Genomic DNA, 17,168 nt, shown 5'->3' on the forward strand with positions numbered 1-17,168 from the left:
TATGGATGATATCCATAGGGGCGCAACCTCATAAAGCGGTACCATGCATAGAAATATATCCTCTTCGGAGAAGCAAGGTCAATCGAGGCGCAATGCATAGGACAGTAATGGTGAACTAATGTACTATGATGATGGATTGATGGGTTTGGTAGAAGGCATAGAGAGGAATAAGATCTAAGACTCGAGACAGGCTCCAAGTTGTGATATTAACGTCTACTCCCTCCGTCCGTAAAGAGTGTGCACTATTTCCTTTTTTGTCCGTCTCCAAAGAGTATGAACTTTCAATTGTGGAAACTCTTTTATCTTTAATGAAGTGTGACTCATTCTCCACTAACAATACTTAAAAAACTTTGTCTATCTATCTCTCTTACTTTATCAATAATGCATTAAAATGTGTACTGAACTCAAAGTTCATACTCTTTAGGGACGGAGGGAGGAGGATTATATAAAAAACTTGATATATATTTTTTATATTTATAAGATGTGTGGTTCGCAGGAGAATCATAAATACCATTACAAGAGAAATGGAAAACAGAAAGGCAATAATGAATATTATTATGTCGGTGGAAATTAGAAAAATAAAAGTTAAAACCAATAAGAGTTAATTCAACTTACATTTACCTTGGATTGGACCTAAATAGATCTACACACACGCACACATCTTAGAGCATCTGTATCTATTTTATATCTAATCATTTATGCTCACTAATCACCTGTCTTTACATCTGCCCCAAATCATTTTCTCTCTCCGATCTCCCTTTTTCAGCCTCAACTACACATGCATATAAACAAAACAAATACATACACAAATTTAGCATCAACTACTTTCACTTCGCTGCTTTGACCAAATCAAGAATCCTCTTTCAGGTTCTTCTTTCTTGCTGCTTCATATATGGGGCTTTATTCAGATTTTTGTGGATGAAATGGGTTTCTCTTTATCTTTTATATCCTGATAATGGGTCTCCCTTGATTTTGTCTTGGGGATAAGGAAGGGTTTTTTTTTGTTTTCTGGTTTGTGACATTGACTTTGATGACTTAGTATACATGCTAATCTTAGGTGAATTGCTGAGTTGAAACATCAAAAAGAGGGACTTTTTTGGGTTGTGTTGCGGTAAAGTAGGGATTTTTTCGATTCTGAAAATGTTGATTTTGGTGACTCGGAGTTGACCAAGATTTGGATTTTTGGTGAAAGTAACTTTCTCGAGATTCATCTTGTTGTCAATTCGCTTACAATTTCACTTGTGGATAGTGATTTGTGTCAAAGCAAATGGAAATGCAGTTTCCCCATTTCTGTTAACTGTGTTTTTGTCTGTGTGATACTATTACTTCCTTGCTTTCATTAAATAGCTGAACGACTTGGAATATGATTGCTGAGCTTTTTTTTTATTGAGAAACAGGATTTCTTAGCTTTGCCTTGCGGAATGTCTGTTCTTTTACCTGCAATACTTTGATTTGACTCATTTTTACTTTCTAAATATTTGACGTTTGAATGAGTTCATGGCAGCTGTTCGTGCTCAAACAAATCCTTGAAATTGTTAGCATTGTATTATGCTGCATCTGTTCAAATGCATGTTATGCTATTGATTTCTGAGAATTTAGTCTTGTAACCATGAATTTCTGATTCAAGGTAGAGACCTTTCTATGTTTGCAGATTGTAATTTGAAGACACTCAAATTTGACACTTGTACGAAGCATTACGTAAATGCATAGTGGATGTCTGGTGTCCTAGCTTTTGAGGAACGGAGTAGTAGTTTTTGCTAGTGGAAGATTGAAATTTCGTTTTTGTCTGTATTTAATAAATTAAAACTGCTGTATTGGAATGGGATCCAGCTGTTCAAAGGTGACCTTGTGTTGTTTTAGTTCAGAGCATAACGGACCTGTTCATGAAGCCAATAATACTGGTTTGTCCAAATAACTCTTTTTTATTGTACTTTAATTTCATGACCAAACACCAACTTAATTTTTATGACTATGATGCAGAAAACGAGGAGAAAAGTGAAATTGGCGATTTACCTACATTTCGTGAATTTTCTGTCGAGCAACTTAGGACGGCTACATCTGGGTTTGCAGTAGAGAACATAGTTTCTGAACATGGGGAGAAAGCTCCAAATGTGGTTTATAAGGGGAAGTTGGATAATCAGAGGCGGATAGCTGTCAAACGTTTTAATAGGTCTGCTTGGCCAGATGCACGTCAGTTCATGGTGAGGATGGACTTCATCTTAATGGAGTTCTCTATTTATGCTGCTCATTTTAGCTGATCGGCGAATCTATACCCTTTTGTGTGCTTAACTTGTCTCAGTGTTATGTTATACTTTGCCTAAATTTTGTGAGGAACTATCCTTTGATTTCCTAGAGTTTCATAGGATTAGATGTGGATTGTAACAGTTTCTTTAAACTGTAGTATAATATTTTGATTGGTTGGAACTAATTCTGACTAAGGCATGAAGGTTCTTTTTATAACTTCAGGAGATATTTAAACCTTTAATAGCAAAAAGTTTCGTTTGGTTGATCACTTCGAATGAACATTACTTTATAAACTTCAGGAAGAAGCAAAAGCTGTTGGCCAGCTTAGGAACCACAGATTGGCCAATTTGCTTGGCTGCTGCTGTGAAGGGGATGAGAGGTTACTGGTTGCTGAATTTATGCCCAATGAAACTCTTGCGAAACATCTATTTCACTGTGAGTCCATTTTGATTGATGTTAAAATGCTTCTGTTGTGGCCGACTTTGGTGTTTTATTGGGAGTCCAGTCTTTACTCCTAGCGTTAAGACTTACCTTGCAGATTCTGCTGGGTGTTGGCCCATCTGACTAGCGCTCCTATAGGTCATCCCCTTGTGATATGCTGTGTAGCGTGCCTCTCACTAGTTTAATAAGAATCTCGTGTCATTAATGCCATGCTAGTGCCTATACAATCTGCCTTAATAATGATAAGAGTATATCCTTTTCTATAATATACATAATGGTAAACAAATGTCCGTCTCGTCTGGGTGACTAGGTTTGATATATAATCGATTGTATTTGTTCAAATGCGCTACTAGTTGATGTAGCCAGTTCTTTGAATAGTGACTATTCTTTTCTTTATATGAACTCAGGGGAAACACAACCTATGAAGTGGGCAATGCGATTACGAGTTGCTTTATATCTCGCACAAGCTTTAGAATACTGCACGAGCAAGGGCCGGGCACTTTATCATGATCTTAATGCCTACAGAATTGTGTTTGATTGCGTAAGCGCCAAGTTCCTATTCGTTCTTTTCTTTTACTTCTCCTTTGTCTGCATTTTCAATAGTGTTTACAAATGCTCTGCTGATTTAATTCCTCCTTTTGGGTTGTTTTGTATCTTATAGGATGGCAATCCAAGACTGTCATGCTTTGGCTTGATGAAGAATAGTAGAGATGGAAAAAGCTACAGTACAAACTTGGCATTTACTCCGCCAGAGTACCTAAGGACTGGTATATAATCTCACTCTAGTATTAAATATCTTAACCTATAATTGATTTTAGTAAAAATTTATGAATTTTGTAGAATATACCGTTTAGTTTACAGACAGTAATGTGCTCATGGCTAAACTTTGGATCATCTTCTTGGCAATTTGGAAAATAAGGTCTAATAGTTAGTTCAGTAATGTTGCTACTGTTTGTACTTGAAGCTTAGTTTGTCTACTTTGCTACTAACTGATCATTCTTGAAAGCTAAACTAATTGGGCCCATAAAAATTGTGTCACACTAAGTGTTTTAGGGTTTACCTAAAGCTTCAATTATTCAAGCGCCAAAATTTTTTTGGAGGATAGTTTGCTTTGGTTTTATGTATGAAAGTTCTGGAATCAATGGCTGCCTTGTGTGATTGTATTGTAGAATATTTGAAGCTATATAGCATGAACCCGTGACATTTTTTCTTCAAGAAGTCTGCATTTGGATTATTGGTTGATATCAACCTGCTGGGTCTTTTAAAGCTTAAAAGAGACCATTCAAGAAGAATTAAGCCATCACTGTTGTATTCTACATCCCTGACATTTTGGATAAGCATGACAATCAGTGTCTAGACAATGAAAGAATTTAGTACCACTGTGTTGCAGACCTAGGGATTATAAGCCAATCATATTCCATGTCCTGACTGGCTAACTCCTGAATATGTGATATGTTTGAGAGGAAAAGAATGCTAATAAAGATCCACAACATCGATATCTGGTAGATTAAACTGCTACATAATAGAAGTTGCTAGATAATTCACCTCTTTATATCCTTTGCCTTTTCTTGGACATCATACTGAAGTCTCATCTGGAGTTTAAATTCTTATAACAGTTGCCTTTTTCACAAATGCTCTAGGGAAATTTTAACGATACAGTTGAGATATTTATACTGTAGCCTTTCTTCAAAAACAGTGGAGAATGTCAAAAGCTATTGTTAGTAGTGCATATTGCTCTGAAACCCTTGATGAGAGCAGGATACCATTTTGAAATTAGGCTTTAATCCTTTGTTATCACTAATAACAGTTATCTTGATTTTGTGTACTCAATCTACTGCATTTGCTGCCATACTTTATACTGTTAATTTGTTTCAAAAGATATATGTCATGAATGTTTTTGACTCTTTGATGTTACATGAACCATAGGCACTATTGCATTTTAAGATTTGTAACTAACGAGCACTGACCTTCTGCAATTGTTAGGAAGAGTTACCCCAGAAAGTGTGATTTACAGCTTTGGAACGCTTTTGCTTGACCTTCTAAGTGGAAAACACATCCCACCAAGTCATGTAAGTATTTTGTGCACTCTGTCTCGGAATTGCATGAGACTTAGTCTGGTAATATTTTGGAAATCGCTAAATGAGATGCATTTTCATGTAAGCTGGTTTTTTAGAAGAAGAAAGTTTTAGTTGTCACATTTGTGCTCAGGACCATGTCTCCTGTATTTACAATAAAGCCCTCAAATTGCACATAATCAACTGTGAGATGGTTAGACTGACAAATGTCCTATCAGCATCCTACTCCTTTTGTTGGGTTTCTAGGCCTTGTGTACTGCACCCTGCCTTCATGATATCTGTATAAAACTGTGCCCATGAGATATAGTTCAAGCCTCCATCTTCATCTGAACCTTGTATCTTTCTTTATTCTTTGACTTTTACTACCCTATATTATTGTGTTTTTATTGCACCTGTGTTTTATATTTGGACCCTGTTGTTGCAATTGTAAAAACATTACACAGATAGCAGCCTGAACGTGTTTCCTGCTTGCAGTCCCTTCCCCCCCCCCCCCCCCCCCCCCTTTTACAGTACATCTGATGGAAACCAGTACTCCAGTAGTAATAACTAATGAAAAGTCTATAGCACAGACAAACCAATTAGCCAAACTTTAGTGTATTTAATAATTTGGAGTGTTTAGTTTAGAGGAAATTATTAACGTTGAATAAAGGGTGGATCAGCAGGACTTTAAGAGACAACTTTGTACTTCTCATTTTAATAGGTGTGTGAAATTTGTACTTTTGGAACTTCTTATGTAGTATGACATTAGCAGTCCCAGAAAGGTTATTCAAGATTTGGATATGAGGGAAGATATCACCAGTTGAAACATAATACTACTCTTAGTATTTACCAGTGCCAGTTTTACACTAGGAAACCCTTTCTGCCATTTCCTTTGAATGGAATCATAAGTCATTTGATGGATTGTACATCAAGCTGTCCATTAATTTGGTTAAAATAATTCATCATTTGATAACAATACTACTATTTCTTTGTTTTTAGTAGCTTGGGACTCAATCATTCAGTCGTATTGACACTGCTATTTATATAATTGGCGCAGGCCCTTGATTTGATTAAGGATCGGAATCTTCAGATGTTAACAGATTCTTGTTTGGAAGGTCAATTTTCCAATGATGACGGAACAGAGTTAGTGCGTTTAGCTTCAAGATGCTTACAATATGAACCTCGTGAGAGGCCAAATCCAAAATCATTAGTTGCTGCATTGATTCCTCTTCAGAAGGAAACTGAGGTTGGTTATTTTCTGAAACGGGAATTACTTTTGTACACTAGATGATACCATCAAGAATCTGCCCCTTGTGATATGTGTTTTCATGTTATCCTTGTAAACATAATAAGACATGCACATGCAGAGGACATAATTGTTTAGTAATTTCTCCTTAAAAAATTGTTTAAAACCATGAAAACATTTCTTGATTAAAGAAATTGAATTTGGATGATTTCTTGGAGACAAATTCTGGCTTTTAGAGTCCTCAAATAAACTAGGAATGGCTGTATTAGAGCAGAGGATGCTGATCATGTGCTGAGTAACTCATAACCATTTCTTGGGCAGCACCTCATGCAAGCTTGTCCATATGGCCTCATCATTGTATATATATTAAAGCCGGATAGATATGCACAAGTCTGGATTCCTATTATCGCAGTTCTTGACCCGTGTTTCAAATGTTCACCTTTCTGCAGGTTCCTTCTCATGAATTAATGGGTATTCCTCAAGGTGGAGAGGTGGCTTTGACAGCCCTTGGTGAAGCATGCTTAAGAATGGATTTAACTGCCATTCATGAGATATTGGAAAAACTTAGTTACAAAGATGACGAGGGAGCAGCAACTGAGGTTTGGTTCTTGTTAATATAATAGGAATATACAAATTAACAAGTTCTAACAGTCTTTCATCTTGCGCCTTGTGTGAATTGACTCTCAAGCATTATCTGAATTCTTCGTCCAACCTACCTGAACCTAGCAAGAGAGCTTTTAGCTATCTACATCTTGTTTGATGAAGGAGAAGCTGCAACATGTTTTCCTTATTTTGTAGTAATTGTTTATCTCAAGTCTCAACCATCCACAGTATGATGAGATGGATTTGGTTGAATTAGATTGGGATTCATTCTTCTCACTATATAATCAAACATATTTGTTACTCAGTAGCTGGGATGATGGAATTTGAAAACATAAACAAACGTGGAACTGTGAAAGGGTTTCTTGTAATTTATGAAATGTGCACTTGTGGTCCCTTGAACAAAAAATGTAACCATAAAATATACTGTAGATTGCAAAAATAACCCATCAGAATTATCACAAAGGAATGGGGAAGATTACCATCATTGCCACTCCCTTCTTTTTATGTAAATCAACAAGTCTGGAAGGTTGTTTTTTGCTATCTATCTGTACATTTTATGTTACATATTTTGCATAGAAGAGCATGAAAATCAAAAGTTTTCCTGCTTAGCTGCATTTTTTGACTGCTAAAGTAATTAATTGTTTTCCACGTGCAGCTTTCATTCCAGATGTGGACAAATCAAATGCAGGATACATTGAACTCAAAGAAAAAGGGCGATGTGGCTTTCCGACATAAAGATTTTAGGGTTTCCATTGAATGTTTTACACAGGTTAGAACTTGCATTTCCTTTCATCAACTGTCATTTGCTTATCTCTCAATTTGGGAAAAACTCATTCAGAAAACTTTTATATCTATGGCATTTTAGCATTGCCCAACTGTTTTATGACGAGTCATATCTCCTATTCCTGGTGTCATTTGTGCAGTTTATTGAGGTTGGAACAATGGTCTCCCCAACTGTTTATGCTCGCCGAAGTTTGTCATATCTCATGAGTGATGTGCCCGAGGAGGCCCTCAATGATGCTGTGCAAGCACAAGTTATATCTCCTGTTTGGCATATAGCTTCGTATTTGCAGGCTGCTGCTCTTTTTGCTTTAGGAAGGGAGAACGAGGCCCAAATTGCACTCAGAGAAGGTTCCATACTCGAAGAGAAGAGAAACGTAACATCCTGAGTGACAGGATACAGCGTGCAGGGATTTTCTGGCGCTGAGAGATGTGTATAAATGACGAGGAGGATCATGGTTCAGGGACAGACAGCATCATCAAAGTCAGAGCAACTCATAAGAACGTAATGTTATCGTTGTTGGAAGTATCTTTCTCTTCATGATGGATGGGCTGTTTCCTTGGGATTGATGCATCAAATGCTTTCGCTTTGTGCAGTGAGTTTGGCTTTGCAGAATCAAGGAAAATATGAGTTGGGGCAGTGAAAAGGGATGAATGGATCACTATGTTGATAAAGAGACCTGTTTTTCTTATTTGTATTTTGTCACTCATTTCTTGTTTGTTGGTTTTTAGATAATTTTATTTGCTTCATTCAGTATATTGTTTGTATTTGGCATTGTTTCAAATGAATGCTTGAATTGGGTTGAAAATAAGTTGAGCCCCTGATCTGTTTATACTCTTATTCTAAACAACAATTTTCTTTAAATTAATATATTCTGATGTCTATTGTGCTTTAAGCCATCTGACAACCTCGTGTTTTTTGTCACACTAATTGGAAGTTCATCATTCTTTATAAGTCTCTGTATGGAAGTTCATCATCCTAACTGTCATTAATTCTGCTAAACTATTGTTCAAAGTGTGTGGTGAAAGATAATTGAATGAGTTACAAACATTGTTTACCAAATTATCCACATTTACTGGTATATTATCATCCTGCAGTGATTGAATTGCCTAGAAAATCCTAAATTCAACACATTTGTGCTTCATTATGAATCCATTTGATGAGGCAGCTTCTAGCTTCTATGAATCCATTAGTTGTTCTCCAATGCGATGCACGTTTGGCAGTATGAAAGCATGCGTGGATTTAGGGGTGACAAATCTTTTGGGTTGGGTCGTTATCGCGTGAACCTGATAACGACCAAACCCAATAAGGTTTAAACCCGAAGTCAATCCCAACACGAACTCGACCTGCTATTTTCATACCCGAACAAGACCCGCACCCAACACGATCTCGTTAACGATACGATATAATATTGGTTACACGACAAGACAACGTCCTGGACTTGATATTATACGATTACGCCTAATGATTTAAATCCGAATTTTGAGAAAATAAAGAATTGAAGTAAAGCATAATTTATTTTTAAAACAATAAAAATTGTACTGTAATCATATTATTTCTTAACTATTTATCTATATCCAACTTAACTCCATCCGAAATAATCGGCTCAGGTCAATCCGATGAGTATACGACGCAATAAGGTTTGGTCTAAATCCATTAATTTCGTGCGAATTCATATTAGGTAATTGTGTCGTGTAAAAAGTTGTCAGTTCTACGTAGAAAATTGGAGAGAATTTGCAGAGAATTCTTCAATCTCTCAACATCTTCACTTCCAAAAATTTTTGTGGGACGCAGGTTCTACCTTTATTTATTGATTTTATAATAAGAAGTGATTGAAATAAGTCGGTGGAACGAGAGGTTTGTATATTAAAAGTAGTTAATGTGAAATAAGCCATTGATTTGAGGGGAAAAAATAGGTAGTCCTACTTTGTAAATCTGTGGTAAAAAGAAATCTATTATGACTCTGGGAGTACACAAAATAAGCAGTAATGAATAAATTAGGAAGATATAATCACAAAAAACATAAATCACCACCATTATTCGTGGATTCAAGCATATACACGCACACGAAAATGAAAACCAGAATCAAATTAAGCAGCAATATTGAAGCAAAGAAACGAAAGCAAAGGGTGTGAATGTGAATGATGAATCAATCAATTTCCAATAGCATCCTCTTCCTGTTCCACATCATCATCCTCATAGTCCTGCTGCTCATTATCAGCATTCGCATCCTGATACTGCTGATACTCCGACACCAGATCATTCATGTTGCTCTCCGCCTCCGTGAACTCCATCTCGTCCATCCCCTCCCCCGTGTACCAATGCAGGAACGCCTTCCTCCTGAACATCACCGTGAACTGCTCCGACACGCGCCGGAACATCTCCTGTATCGACGTCGAGTTCCCCACGAACGTCGACGACATCGCCAGCCCCGTCGGAGGCACGTCGCACACGCTCGACTTCACGTTGTTCGGGATCCACTCCACGAAGTAGGACGAGTTCTTGTTCTGCACGTTTATCATCTGCTCGTCCACCTCCTTCGTGCTCATCTTCCCCCGGAACATGGCCGACGCCGTTAGGTAGCGCCCGTGCCGCGGGTCCGCCGCGCACATCATGTTCTTCGCGTCCCACATCTGCTGCGTCAGCTCCGGGATCGTCAGCGCCCGGTACTGCTGGGACCCGCGCGACGTCAGTGGCGCGAATCCCACCATGAAGAAGTGGAGCCGCGGGAACGGGATCAGGTTCACCGCTAGCTTCCGGAGGTCGGAGTTCAGCTGCCCCGGGAACCGGAGGCAGCATGTCACCCCGCTCATCGTTGTCGAGATCAGGTGGTTCAGATCGCCAACTGTGTAGTGAAATGTGTGTAATGATTTAGTAGAGTGTGAGGTCCAGTTATTTAAAATAAAATAAAAAGGTAAATGAAACTTTAAAAAACAGACACTTTGACTTGGTCTTAGGGAATGGAGACTTACAGCTTGGGTTTGTGAGTTTGAGGGTGCGGAAGCAGATGTCGTAGAGGGCCTCGTTGTCGAGGACCATGCACTCGTCGGCGTTCTCGACTAGCTGGTGGACGGAGAGGGTGGCGTTGTAGGGCTCCACCACTGTGTCGGAGACCTTGGGCGAGGGGAACACGGAGAATGTCAGCATCATGCGGTCCGGGTACTCTTCTCGGATCTTTGAGATGAGGAGAGTCCCCATCCCGGACCCTGTGCCGCCTCCCAACGAGTGGCATATCTGAAATCCTGCAATCGTTTAACAAGTTTCAATAATACTACCTTTGTCACTCATTAGTTGAGGCATTTGTTTTCGGCACGAGACTTAAGAAAGTGAGACAGTTAAATAGAGAGAGAGATTTTTACCAAAAAAGAAAATTGAGTTACTTATAAGGAAGGTTAAAAAAAAAAAAATTGGTTAACAAGTAGTAACAAAGGAAATACTAGTAAAATACCCGATGTAACACAATTTGTAAATTCTTTGGTGATAGAATATGAAAATGTAAACAATTGGCAAATTGTGAACATGCTTTGAGTAATAGTGAAATACAAAATGTAACATACCTTGCAAGCAGTCGCAGTTCTCAGCTTCTTTACGGACAACATCGAGAACGGAGTCGATGAGCTCGGCTCCCTCGGTGTAGTGGCCCTTGGCCCAATTATTACCGGCCCCATTCTGGCCGAAGACGAAGTTATCGGGACGGAAAATCTTGCCGTAAGGACCGGTCCTGAGGCTGTCCATGGTGCCAGGTTCGAGGTCCATCAACACCGCCCGAGGCACGTACCTCCCTCCGCTAGCCTCATTGTAGTAAACATTGACCCTCTCGAGCTCATTTTTCGACGTCCCCACGTAGTTTCCGAGCTCGTTGATGCCGTGCTCTGCGCACACCACTTCCCAAAACTTGCCACCAATTTGGTTGCCACATTGGCCTGCTTGAATGTGAAGAATTTCTCTCATTTTTCTCTCTTTGTGTAAATGCAATGTTTGTGTGTCTTTGGTGGATGGAAACCAAATTAATTAATAGGGTGTGGAGATGATTATAGTATGCATGATTGAGACATTGATATTTATTTTTCATATATGAATATGAGATAAGGTTAGAAGCAATAATTTCATGTGGGCTTGTTTTTCAGCCACCATCAAAGATTCTGAGCTGGAAGGGAAGGAGACAAGGCAACTAACTGCATCATCATATCTCATGTGGGCTGCATAAAATTCCAAGATCATCCCAACTATCTCTTTCTTCCTATAGTCCCATTAAAGACCTTGTCTAAATATATACATTCAATCAACCATTTATGGCACCCACCATTTTCACGATATTTGTATGGTGAAATTTGATTTTTGTTCGATATCCAATGTTTTTTTTTCAGGCAAATAGGTTGTGTCACAGTGAAATTGAACCCAAGATCTTAAGCCTCGAACTTTACCACTCTCCCTTAGACCAATTCACACAGCTTTCTATGACATCGTTACATATGTTATGCACTAATCAAGCGAAATAGGGAATCTCCCATAAAATTATTTGCTATTTTTAGATTACTACTACCCTCCGTTTTATAGTAGTGAAGTCATTTTCTCATTTTTGTATGGTCTATAATAGTGGAATCATTTTCTTTTAAGTAATAAGTCAACACATTTCTTCTCACTTAACTCTCTTTTACTTTATTCTCCCTTCTTCTTTCTACCTTTTTTCATTTTTTACTTTATTTTTGTTTTACTTAACCCACTTAACACAATTTTTTCTTAAATCACGTGTCAAAAAGAAGCTCTTCCACTATTATAGAATGACTTATTCATAATATAAATATAGTCTGTACTTATGATCTACTTTTGTTCATTTAATGGTCCAAGTCATAATTTTCAGCCAACTAATTAATAATTTTTTTTGTTGATTTTTGTCATTCAAAAAAGCATTTTATGTTGTTTTTAGGCATATTGAATTTCATAGTACTTGTTTCTTGAAGTTTAGGTTGGTTGGAAATTTTAACTAGTAAATAATATAGATAATTGCTTATCATATTTTACTCCTAATATTTTTAATATCGAGCTTAAAAATCAGTATGAGGTCAAGTGTATGGAGATGGTATGAGATTTAGAAATCATATTTTGGAGGGTGGGATGTGATGTAATTGTTAATCAATCACTAATCTTAGGTGAAAATTAGTGTTCCTTAATGATAAAGAATGAGTTTAGACATAGTAATCGTCGGTTGCCAACTTGTGGCATCTTAATTAATTGAGAAAGAAGAAGGTACAGGAATTCAATTATTGATGCAAATCAATCAGTGTTGATTCATATCTCTATTTTTATTGCAAACTTCTCTCTCATCTCCAGCTTGTTAAAATATGATTATAGGAAAGCCATAATTCATTTTTAGGCAAATTTAAGTAGCACTAGTATTTTTTAATCACGTGTTTCTCTGTTACATTGCATTTGTAGTTGATTTAATTCTACAGTTAGTGCAGGGCCTTTAATTAGCAGTTGTTAAATAGCCTAATTAACTGTTCCTTGATTTAACAGACACAGAATGATATGGAAAATTTGAAGGTGTGGAGTACTATGATTCGCTGTTCCTTGTTAATTACTACTAGTATTGAGAGTAAATGTATAACCAGATTGTCAGTGAATAGCCAGAGAGGCAGATATGGCATTTGCTATTTTCATTGTTGTTTTATTAAGCATGCCAGATATTTGGTTCCACAACTTGATGCCACAAATCACAATCAACAGTTTTTGTAAAATATTCAGTAGTACATTATTCATGAAAACATTCCCATGAATTTTATTTTAAAAAAATTAATTTAATTACTATCGCAGTCCCATTTGGTGAAGTAGTTCAGCCAACCAGTCTTGCAGACTGTCGGTAGCAACAACAATCAACACTGACTACATATATTATTGGGGTAATTACACCATTCATATTAATTATCTCATCATACATTCATATTGATACAGACAGTTTTAAGCTTGCAAAATTAATTTAAAAAGTTTGAACATTGTTTGTTGTTCAAGCCTATGATTCTAGTTTCTTAAGAGCTTCATCCAGTATCTATTTTATCCTATACAATGACCTACTACTATAGGGGAAAAGGAAATACGGATATATTTGAAACAAATATAGTGTAAAAGCATATACATATTATTAATTATAAACATTCTACATACATGATAGTGCACATGGTAACCCAATGTAGACTACCTTCTGCATTTCTACACACTTTTTTCTCCTTTGCAAATTTGTATTTTGGTCTACAACACATGATAAAGTAGGTGTACATGCCCAAGAACTAGAACATCCTGTACATTTGGGTAGAGTATCACCAGAAATCATCATATACACCTACTGATGTCGAAGGAGGTCGGTCGTCTTCAGCCTCTACCTCCATCTCCAACTCCGGCTCCAGCTCCATTGCCTCGATGTCAGCAAGGTTCTTCAAGTCAACCACCGAGAGCTCATCAAGGTGCCGGACCACAAGGTCAGCCGCCCCAAGCTCGTACACGGGGTGCTTGCTGGCAACAGCAACACATTTCATCCGTGCATCGTGTGCGGCCTCAACTGTAAGATTCGAGTTCCCAAACACTATACACCGTTCGGGTATGAACTGCAGGAGCTGCGCTGCGTACATGAACATCTCCGGATCAGGCTTCCCTCTGTAGACATCCTCGGCAGTGACAATGACACTGAAGACTCCTTCAATGCCGATCACTGCAATGGCCCTTTCAAGAGACTTTCTAGGCCGGGTGGAGACCAACGCCACAGGCACCTTGTGATGCACCAGAACGTTCAAGAACGTCTCGGAGCCAGACCGGAATCTGTACATACTGCCCTGCAGAGCTTGGTGAATCTCCTCCTTCCTAGACCCCATCCTTTTCAACACCCCCGGGTCCCTAGACCAGCAGAGAACCTCTGCTATAGCCTGCTCGTTCTTCATCCCTTCTATTCGCCTAAGCATAAAGGCCGGTGGTGGCGACTTCCCTTCTTCCTGCGCAAGAGTCAACCAAGCTTGCTTCTCAAGATCCGGATTGTCCTCAACCAACACCCCTTCCCACTCAAATATAGCACCTAGCCAACCACAACCCATCCTCTCATGTCGAAGCAACGGATTCTTAAGGCCAGGGTTGTCAGCCTTGTTTTCCGGTGGCCACAGCCCCGGCCGACTATCCACACCAGAGTCAATCCCCGGCCTAAACCCTCTAGGTATTCGGTCTTCCTCGCGATAGGAGTGTGTCTCCCTAGTCAATTCAGCAGCCTGAGCCTTTATCACAGACCTAATCGGGTGTTTGACATGCCATCTTCGCACCGGAGATGAGAAACCATCTTTCCTATCCACTAACTTGGTAAAAGACAGGCGGCAGTTATGCTTGTTGGCAGCATATTTCCAATTATAGCTACTAAAAATCGGCCGGTGCCCTAAGAGAGACGTTGCAGCTATTGAATCCACCATCCTCTTGTGGTAATCAACAAGAGCCTAATTCTATATTTGTTTCGCAAATCAATTAGGTTCCCGTACCAACTATTTAAGCTAATTCTTCAAAACTAATCAATCCAAAGGTAATGATAAATCGCACGCAATAACAATACAATTCAAACCTGTAAAGATTCCAGCTTCACTAATACTCCATCAAATTGAATACCCTAATTGATGAATTAAGCTACGCCCCACCCAGCAAAGACAATAAATTACAACAATAGAAACGCCCCTAGATTCCTACAGCTCGAACAGAATACTTAAAAAGGGGGAATATCTTATATGCACAGAAAAACTGAATGATTCTAGCTAATTGAACTCCGATCAGGCAAAGGAAACAATCGCCTATGCTTTGGAATTAAAAGGAGAGAAGCCTCAAACCTGGGTGGGTGGATAGTTTTGATGAGGGGAAGCCAATAAATTACAGAGAAAAGAGAATGAAAGAGGAGATTTTTATTTTGTGTTGAATGTTAACACGCATGTCTTTCCTGATTTGTGTGGTTTACAAGATGTGGAAGAAATAGCCAAAAAAACGACATTTATTGTTCCAATTGGTATCGTGTAGAAATTAGAATCCCCTTTTGGTAAGACAATGACTTCGAATTTAAGTATTGTCTCTCTAATCTCAATACTCCCCTCCATTCTCTATTTTAAAGTTCAGATTTAACTTGGCATGCAATGTTATTGGCAACTTTTGAAATTTATATTTTGCCCATTAGCTTCAAATTTGATAAATAATATCATGAACTTTAATCGAGATGTCGATTTTCCACCGATTATAGGTTCAGTTTATTAAAACTGACATGGAAAATGAGTTGATTGATTTGAATATTCCATGACCGTTGAATTTATATGGTATGATCAATGGTTATAGGGGTGACTGATTTAGTTAATATTGTGTGTAGCTTAATTAAAAAAACGTTCAACACATACACTAAACAAGGTTTTCATCAATTATCAACAATTTTTAACATAAGTTGTGAAAGTGAAGAGTGACAATAACTCTACAAAATTTCTCTTATCTGAACAAGAAGAGGTTTTTCTTATTTCATTAGAGGTAGTCAGGTAGATGCATAACTTAAGATTAGAAGATAAGCAAGATATCTTAGTTCGAGTTTTCAAAATGAAAGCATTGAATCATGACAAACATATGACTTATCTAAAGCACAAGAAAGTGTTTGATGAACACATGCACGCAAGTTTTTTTTGTTTTTTTTTTATCCTATCAAATCAAATCATATTAGATAAAAATTATTGAAAACAAAAAAAAAAAAAAATCTTACAATGAAATGTTTAGTAACCATTGGAATCAATTGAAGAAAGCATGTTATTAATGATGTTTATATAGTGTGATAGTGATTGATTAAAATAATTTCAGTCTAATTCATTTTCTTTGTAAATTACTAAATTAATTAGTTATGGAGTACTTATTTTACCATTTTATTTCCAAATACTTAATACTTATGTTCTACTATCAATTTATCATAGGAATATTATACAAAGTATAAACCATCTTATAACTAATCAACTTAAAATATTTTCACAGATTTAATTAAGACCAAAAATACTTAAATACTTTAAATACATGCCAACCACTCAAAATTACTTCAGATCCTATTTATTTCCTAAGTTTAATTAATTTGAGATTTGTCCTGTAACAAAAAAATTAGTACTGCCTCAACAGTCTCTTATAGCGGGGAGTGTTATATTGCTAACTCATAACTTAATTGCTAACTACAACTAAATAAGAGAAATTTCGGAATAAGGGGTTAATTCCGCTGACCTTTCGTAATTAGGGATTCAATTCGCTGACCTTTCATAATTTGGGATCGAGACATGCGTATTCTTCATAATAAGGGATTTCTGATATTTTATCTTATTCATGTTCTTTTTTAATATTATTTCTCTCTGACCATTTATCAATGGCCTAAATTACCCCCTTCAAATTTTTACCTAAATTCTAATACTCCATAAAAAATTCAGCACCGTTTCTGTCCCAAATCACCTGCCTCCACCCTTCTCCTCTCCCCTACACGACGCCTCCACTCTTCACTTCCTGTATATCACCTTCACCTTCTCCTTCTTCTCATTCTTCTTTCTTTTTAATTTTCTTTCTTTCCTATCTTCAATCTGCAAAACCTAGACTTGTTCACCAAATCATCCGTGGCAGATGCAGCTCCCAAAACCCAAACCAAATCACCCTCTGATCATGAAAAACAAAGTAAGTTTTTTTCTATATAAGGCTGCCCTTGTCATACTTTTCCTAGTTTTGGTCCCACTTTTCCCTTCTCTGGCTCCTGATTTCTTCACAAGCTGGGAGCTTCTGCAGACTG

General features: G+C 37.6%; 3 protein-coding genes across 5 annotated transcripts; 1 reads left to right on the forward strand and 2 right to left on the reverse strand.

Annotated features, from left to right (window-relative positions):
- The first annotated feature begins 700 nt into the window (after window positions 1-700).
- LOC125210227 (serine/threonine-protein kinase BSK7-like) lies at window positions 701-8,203 on the forward strand. Of its 3 annotated transcripts, XR_016136985.1 has the most exons (12): window positions 701-867; window positions 1,652-1,901; window positions 1,981-2,201; window positions 2,544-2,679; window positions 3,093-3,226; window positions 3,347-3,452; window positions 4,669-4,754; window positions 5,797-5,985; window positions 6,435-6,584; window positions 7,244-7,357; window positions 7,512-7,873; window positions 7,966-8,203. XR_016136985.1 is itself a non-coding variant. In XM_089068073.1 (11 exons), the coding sequence occupies exons 2-11, from the start codon at window positions 1,820-1,822 to the stop codon at window positions 7,755-7,757; spliced, it is 1,464 nt and encodes a 487-aa protein (XP_088924199.1). In that variant the 5' UTR covers window positions 701-867; window positions 1,652-1,819; the 3' UTR covers window positions 7,758-8,203. The 3 variants fall into 3 exon arrangements, 2 of the variants coding, with proteins under 2 accessions (XP_088924199.1, XP_088924200.1); XM_089068073.1 differs by having other exon boundaries at window positions 7,512-8,203; XM_089068074.1 differs by lacking the exon at window positions 701-867 and adding an exon at window positions 921-1,191 and having other exon boundaries at window positions 7,512-8,203.
- A 1,136-nt stretch (window positions 8,204-9,339) lies between these two features.
- LOC125214316 (tubulin beta-7 chain) lies at window positions 9,340-11,367 on the reverse strand. Its single transcript, XM_048115283.2, has 3 exons — window positions 10,927-11,367; window positions 10,342-10,611; window positions 9,340-10,214 (listed from the first exon to the last, which is right to left on the reverse strand). Exons 1-3 carry the CDS (start codon window positions 11,318-11,320, stop codon window positions 9,523-9,525), a joined length of 1,356 nt encoding a protein of 451 aa, XP_047971240.1. The 5' UTR covers window positions 11,321-11,367; the 3' UTR covers window positions 9,340-9,522.
- A 2,117-nt stretch (window positions 11,368-13,484) lies between these two features.
- On the reverse strand, window positions 13,485-15,339 carry LOC125215385 (5-amino-6-(5-phospho-D-ribitylamino)uracil phosphatase, chloroplastic-like). The gene has a single exon (XM_048116789.2). The coding sequence runs from the start codon at window positions 14,809-14,811 to the stop codon at window positions 13,684-13,686; it is 1,128 nt and encodes a 375-aa protein (XP_047972746.1). The 5' UTR covers window positions 14,812-15,339; the 3' UTR covers window positions 13,485-13,683.
- Window positions 15,340-17,168: the final 1,829 nt, after the last annotated feature.

This window comes from Salvia hispanica, chromosome 3 (assembly GCF_029641045.1).
Source record: "Salvia hispanica isolate PSC_SH4W2 chromosome 3, Shi_PSC_v1, whole genome shotgun sequence".
Classification (NCBI taxonomy): Eukaryota; Viridiplantae; Streptophyta; class Magnoliopsida; order Lamiales; family Lamiaceae; genus Salvia; species Salvia hispanica.

Bases quoted from the DNA above. Each gene is read 5' to 3' on its own strand.
- LOC125214316 (XM_048115283.2), bottom strand. From the start codon at position 11,320: ATGAGAGAAATTCTTCACATTCAAGCAGGCCAATGTGGCAACCAAATT. The intron at 10,612-10,926 runs GTATGTTACATT...AAACGATTGCAG, and splicing joins GAACTGCGACTGCTTGCAAG to GATTTCAGATATGCCACTCG. The intron at 10,215-10,341 runs GTAAGTCTCCAT...TTCACTACACAG, and splicing joins CAAACTCACAAACCCAAGCT to TTGGCGATCTGAACCACCTG.
- LOC125210227 (XM_089068073.1), top strand. From the start codon at position 1,820: ATGGGATCCAGCTGTTCAAAGGTGACCTTGTGTTGTTTTAGTTCAGAG. The intron at 2,680-3,092 runs GTGAGTCCATTT...ATATGAACTCAG, and splicing joins TGCGAAACATCTATTTCACT to GGGAAACACAACCTATGAAG. The intron at 6,585-7,243 runs GTTTGGTTCTTG...TTCCACGTGCAG, and splicing joins ACGAGGGAGCAGCAACTGAG to CTTTCATTCCAGATGTGGAC.
- LOC125215385 (XM_048116789.2), bottom strand. From the start codon at position 14,811: ATGGTGGATTCAATAGCTGCAACGTCTCTCTTAGGGCACCGGCCGATT.